The 6,684-nt window shown below is 37.1% G+C and overlaps 1 protein-coding gene across 1 annotated transcript; it reads left to right on the top strand.

The window, feature by feature from the left end:
- The first annotated feature begins 692 nt into the window (after window positions 1-692).
- Window positions 693-6,129, top strand: MANSC4 (MANSC domain containing 4). Its single transcript, XM_067531086.1, has 3 exons — window positions 693-921; window positions 4,977-5,111; window positions 5,450-6,129. Exons 1-3 carry the CDS (start codon window positions 693-695, stop codon window positions 6,127-6,129), a joined length of 1,044 nt encoding a protein of 347 aa, XP_067387187.1.
- The last annotated feature ends 555 nt before the right edge of the window (window positions 6,130-6,684 follow it).

Below are 6,684 nucleotides of genomic sequence, written 5' to 3'. Positions count from 1 at the left end.
ACATGCAGGATGCAGCCTCCTCCAGGGATTGCCAATTGTTCTTGGATCTAAACAAATAAAATACAATGCTTTTTGAAGAAGTGTTTGGGGGGTGGGAGGTAGAATCAACTTCCCACAGGTTGTTGCTATACAGCAGAAATAATTTAAATACTTAAACTGTAGCTCATAAGGACTGGAAATATATGTGTGGCCACCACTTCATTCAAAAAGTAACAGAGACTAAACCAATCTCTTTCTTCTGTGTTAAGTGTAATAATGAACCTGAACCAGGTGGGAGACCTCTCTGTTCTCAAGTGATTGAAATATTTGCTTATCCAGAGACAGAACTGGGGTGATTCTGCTAGGATCACCATTATTCTGTGTTTATTCACACATTAAAGCTAGCTGCAGTAGTTTGGTTTAAAAGGACAGACAAGGCAGACTCAGAATAATTGGATCCAGCTTTCAGAACGATTAAAGGCAGAACGTACCTGGGGGGCTGCAGAAGAACAAAAATTAATGAAAGAGACATTAAGAAGCTCAACAGTTTCCCCAGGGACTCATCGTGAGATAAAAGAAACAGCTCAAAAGAAACTAGTTACTTCTCCTGGCAGCGCTGCAACTCCTCAAGAGATTCTCTCTCAAAATGTTGGCTAGTCCTCGGTACTTCTGGCTGGAGAAAAGGAGCTTACTAAGCCGATCACATCGAGGAGATGTTTCTACTGGTGGCAGTAGCAGAAGCGCTGTTTGTTCTGGGTTTGGTGTGGAAGTCAGATTCACTTTGCTCACCCACTACTTTTTACAAAAATTGCTGGATCCGACGCTTCCCGGGTCTTCTGATTGATCTGGAGCAATCTCAGAAGAGGGGAGCCCAGCTGCTGAAGATTTACACAGAAGTCACAGCCCAGCAGTGCAGCAGGACCTGCTGCCTTCTGAAGAATGGTAAGGGTTTATTATCTGCTTCTGTGTTGATCCTATATAGTCTATATTAAAAATATGTATTACTACATGAGGGAAGTTAATTTTTAGGCTGTTTATACATCATTTAATCATTATGCCAAACAATAAGAATGCAAATATTTTTTGAGGATGGAAAGTAAACTAAACTATTTCCCTCCTATCTCCCACCTTTATCCTTATAGAAATGAATTTGGCTACTTGAACTCTTTGGAGGGGCAAACTAGAAAAATGTTGACATTCTTAGATAAGAATAAGAGTAGGGTCTGTCTCTCCAAAACAAGGGGGAAATGACATGTATTTATTTAAAGGTAAATGAACTGGAGGAACTCTAGATTTCCACTACAACATTGGTTTCCTGGGAACAACATTCTACTGTTTAACTAATAGAGACTCAGAACATCCCTGGGAATGGCACCCACAGTCAGGCAGAGAAGACCATTACTCCATAAGCAGTACTACTGATTTCAATGGGACTACACTCAAAGTAAGTTACTACTAAACCTAAGTAGGGATGGCAGAATCAGGGAGGTTAACGAGAACTGTAAGCTCCTTGGAGCAGGGACCATCTTTTTGTTCTGGAACAATGGGGACCTGGTCCATGACAGACTCCTGGGTGCTCACATTTTACCAATTATGAAATGAACTCAGAGCTGTTATTTGACTTGCCAAAGACAATATTAGAGGGGGAATTATAACTCAGGAACTCCTGATTCTTAGCCGCAAACCACATGATCACTGTACTGCTTCTCCGTGCAATTGCAGACAGTTGTAGATTCTGCAGTGCCTGAATTAATAGGGCAGGATGCTTTGTTAGGATGTTAGCCTTGAACAGGTTCAAATCACATGCTAAAAAAGTTGCATAGCAATAGTAATAGCAGATCCTTCCAGTTTCAGTTTCGGGGAAGTTTTGGAGGCCCTATTGCGGATAGGAGCCTGTGAGGAAAATTAAAAGCCTACATCACAAATTGGGAGGATTTGGATATTAACAAGGGGCATTTTGGGAGAAGTCAAGATTTGTCTTAAAGCAAATATCATGATGAAATAGTTTGATATAAATGTACGAAGATCTTTGTCCCAGATAAAGAAAAACATTTTATATACTTTGCTTGCATTTTATGTGTCTTGTCCAAGAAATTTCCATTAAAAGATGTAAACTTTGGACTGGATTTCTGAGGAAAATTGGTAATGGTATATGGAATATTACAATACAAAGTCACAGGTTCATACAAGGTTCTGTGATGTTATAAACAAAGTTTGTTATATTCTGATGGATTTCAATGAACTGTATGAAAAGATAAAACCATTTAAACCCAGCTTCACTTATCTTAAGCATAAAACAAACTAACATCTTAAAGGGTATGTAGACTCAGAACGACTTCTTTTTGTGACCTTTAATGAAATAATTTAGTGGAACTTGTATATGCCTAGTAATCAATTAAAACAATGACACTTTTGAGATAAATTTTGAAATAAAAACAGACGTCTGCATTGGCTCCTGAAAATCTTCCATAACATAAGAAGCATGAAAGTAAGATTTGTGGGACTGGGATCCTTGCTTTGAAGTAAAATGTCCATTTAGCACTCCTATTTGCAGGTATTTTATGGTCTTCAATAAGACATACTTTAATCAGAAAAGTTGCAGAGTATTTGACGCATAATAGTGCTAAAAGAAAAGATATGTTATCATCACAGGACATATTAGTGCTCTAGAAATCGATGATGTACACGATGATGTAAGGATACAGATTGCTACTGTAATTCGTGAAAACTGAGGAGTACAGTTGTATCTGAAGGTAAAATCACCAGCATGAACAAAAATATAAAGCTTCCGGTTTTCAATCACTCTGTACAAAATTTGTACTACCAGAGAATTAGCATCGGTAAAGCATTTTAGGATCCCTGAATGAAAGTTACCATGTAAGTGCAAATATTGTATTAGTCATTATTCTACAACAAATATTCAAAAAGCCAAGTTTTTATGCTGTTTGCTTAGCATTATATAATAAAGCTGTAAGAGAAAATGGAAAGGCTTATTGGTGCTGAGAGCAGTTTTCTGTGTAGTTAGTCTTAAAAATGGTCTGTGAACGTTAAGTTCCCTTACATATGAAGAAAACTAGTTTCTATATATGACCCATAAAAATGCCTACAGCACTCAGGAAATGGATGAAAATATTTATAGAGTGACTGAAGATGGCTATGTAACACTGTGGTATTTATGCACCAAGTCTGGTATGTAACTTTTAAATAAAACTCAAACACAACTGAGACAAAACAGACTCAATTTTCTAGGAAGCCTGCACAGGATTATCCTTCTGTCCTTCACACAGAATGTTTTCTGTTATTTTTATAATGACAGTGTTTATACTTCCTTGCTCCTGTCTTTTATTACAAGTACACATGTATGCTAACCACAAGCTTTTATCAGTCTGCTAAATAGTTGGAGGCTGATTAAAGTTAAGATATAGAATATGAAGAATGATCTCAGACAAGGAAAACTTGCTAATTATTTTCTGTTTCTGAGACCTGATGATACCTCCCTTTGCCAGAATTTTCATTAGCATTTTAAGATACTCATCTGTTATTTGTTGACTTTTCTATCTTGGTTCCAACTGGGCAAAGAAAGTTTTGGTTTAAGACCCAAAATCTGATCTATTTCCACTGTAAAATGTCATTCGTAATAGAATTGTAATTGCTTCATTTAAGAAAGCTGGTGTGTTCAGATTCATCATGGACAAACCAAGTATATATCCTTAAACTCAGAGATACTTTTTTAACAAACAAAAACAAACACAAACCATCACTGCATTAAATTTGCTTGTGTATATTGACAAATCAATTTCCAAGTAGTATTTTAATTGTGTTACTCTGATGTAGTATGCAGGCTACTAAATGAAAAAAATAAATTAATCAGAAAAAAAGATTAAAAGGCTGGTTTTGGTATATTTCAACAAATAAATATCTTCCTCTTTTTCCATTGCAGATAACTGAAAATGCCTTGTGAGAGTGTAAATACAAAGCGGAAAAGTTGTGATTTTTCCATGATTATCTATGGAAATGGCATTAACAAAATTTCAAAAGCTAATTCCCAGTCGGAATAAGTGTAAGGCTGACTGTTGAAATAAACATCACAATAATGTAATACATTTATGCAAAGATAGTTTCCAAATTATTCAGTGTGGTTTCAGTATAATAAAGTTTTTTGTTATTGCTGTGAAGGGACTACATGCACTGGAGTTAAAATCCGATTCTGTTACATCAAACACTACAGAATCATTCCAGAAATGTTTTTTGTAACAAGTGCCTAAGTTCTATTAATGCATACATGTTCTAAGCAGAGCTATGCTGACACATACTATAAGCATCTAATCTCAAACGCATACTTCAAAAACAAATTGTCCAATTCAAATTCAAAAGATGTGGTCAGCATAAAATAAATCAGTTGGAATATAAATATTGTACTTACATTTCAGAGTATAGTTCATAGAGCAGTATAAACAAGTCATTGTCTGTATGAAAGTTTAGTTTGTGCTGACTTCACTAGTGCTTTTTATGTGGCCTGTATATCTAGATGAGCTGATGTACCCCCTGGAAGACCTCTGCATACCCCCCAATGGACAGACATCCATGTCACAACAGCTACCATTTCAAAGTCACCTTTGTTGGCAGCTTTAGTAGAGAGATCAAGAACCATCACACCAGCAGCGTGGACTATCCAGAACAAGGTTGGGACACAAAGGAAGGAGTTGGGAGGAGAAGTTTGTAATACCACTACTCTGTGAGCCAAAAGAATGATCTGCAACGCAAATAACTCCACTTCTCTCTGCCTGCTTGTAAAATGAGAATTAAAAATACTTACAGTACTTACCACACAACGTTCTTTGAGGCTTAATGAAAGTTTGTAAAATGTTATGGTTTAAAAGTGCTGTGTAACTCTGCATTATTTTTACTCTTTTTCATGTAAAGCCATAGAAATGAAAGGCAACATGTAAGGGTCATCATGCCCACACAGACTCAGTTTTACTCTTTTTTCATTATAGTTTCCTGTAACCTGGCAGTTTTCTACTTTGAAACTATCCCTGAGAACATTAATTGCCTGCACATTTATTGTCCAGCATTGGAAAGCTGCATATTGAGGGCTGAAACCAACGTCATTTTGTACAACATCACAACAGGTAACAATGCATTATACACACGAAGGCAGAAACAAGACAGTGATGGGATCATTGACTATCATGTCAGTTAAGTCATTATGTGAAGGTCAGGGGTGAAGATCACCGTATTTCATTTGAAGCACATGTACAAATGGTAAAAGCGCCTTGGGGACTTTTTCTTTGTCTACAACAGTTATAAACTAACTTGTATATTGCATATACTTATTTATATGTATTTATTTTATTTCCTATCTTTCATTCAACGTCTGAGAGATTAACTGAAAGTGTACCAATATTGCTAGGGTTTTCACTTTGAGATGTGTATTTAATGTTTGCTTTTTTTTTTCCTGCTTTATCAGGGATTGATCCAGATCTTCTTGTTTTTGAAAAATTGTCTTATAAGGATCCAAATACCCGTTCCTCTTTTAACAAATGGGAAAGGCAAAACAACTCCAGGACTGCTGATTCAGAAAAATGCCGGCATGATAATGTCACATCAAAGTCTCCTCTACTTCAGTCTCCATCTTCTACCACTAGCCAAGGCTTTGTAGCAAATGATAGTCACACCCACAATGGAAGTGGCTTGGTCCCAAAAACCAAATTAACCACACATTCATGGACAAGGTCTCTACCACTGGATGACCATTTTCCTAAGGAGACAGATTTGACTTCAGAAAGTACAGGTTTGACATCTAATTCAGACAAAATGTTGTCTGCATCCAATAAGCTGTTATCCCATATACCCAATCCTGCTCGCCTAAACATCAGCAAGCAGCATTTTAATGAAACCAAAGGGTACAATGGCAGGAATTACACTTCAGATAATGAGGGCCAAAGACCTGCCTGGGTGGCAGCAGATATAGGTGTCTGGTTTGTCCCTGTGATGCTTTGCTCTTCTTTCATCTTCCTTTGTTGTTGTACTGTTCTTCTAGCAGCTGGGCACCGCAGAAAGAGGAGAGGTCACTATAAGCCAGCGTGGAAAGAAGAGGGAGGATCCAGGCAGTACATAAAATATACTCTTGTAAAGGGTCGTTTGTAATAGCAAATACTGAAAAAGTAATAAGGAGCTAATTAACTTGCATCACCATTGTGGGTGGTAGCAGCTGTATTTAGTGAAATCTCTCTCTCAGCTTATTTTTTTAGGTGTCCCCTTTGGAGTTTTTGAACTAATTTTTGGCAGATGTCTGAGCAACTTTTGATAACACTGTCAACTAGACATCCTGTTAGAACTGTCTTTTTACTACCCACTGATCAAGAGAGATATAGGACTAAATTCTAGTCACATGTTCATACCTAATATTTCCACTGAACTCAGAGAGTTCTTCGTACGTATCTTGGTTTATAATTTGATCCAGAGGAATTTATTTACAGTTAGAATCCTACCTTAATCTCTTTGTAGACACAATGGGACTTGATTCTCCACTGCCTCCGTATGTACTCTTTCCTCTGCCGTACTTGTGCAACCTCTGTAAAGCAAATGTAAAATGCAACCCTATCAGAACAGCAGCATTTTACACTTACTTTGCGTAAGTCTTTATGGAAACACAAGGTGCAAGGTCAGAGAATCAGACCCAGTTACTGTCAGATCATTAAT

This window comes from Emydura macquarii, unplaced genomic scaffold, assembly GCF_026122565.2.
Source record: "Emydura macquarii macquarii isolate MOO-44397 ecotype Brisbane River unplaced genomic scaffold, CSIRO-AGI_Emac_v2 contig_3122, whole genome shotgun sequence".
Taxonomy (NCBI): domain Eukaryota; kingdom Metazoa; phylum Chordata; order Testudines; family Chelidae; genus Emydura; species Emydura macquarii.
The sequence above is the reverse complement of the archived record's forward strand: the minus strand, read 5'-3'. Positions and strand labels throughout refer to the sequence as shown.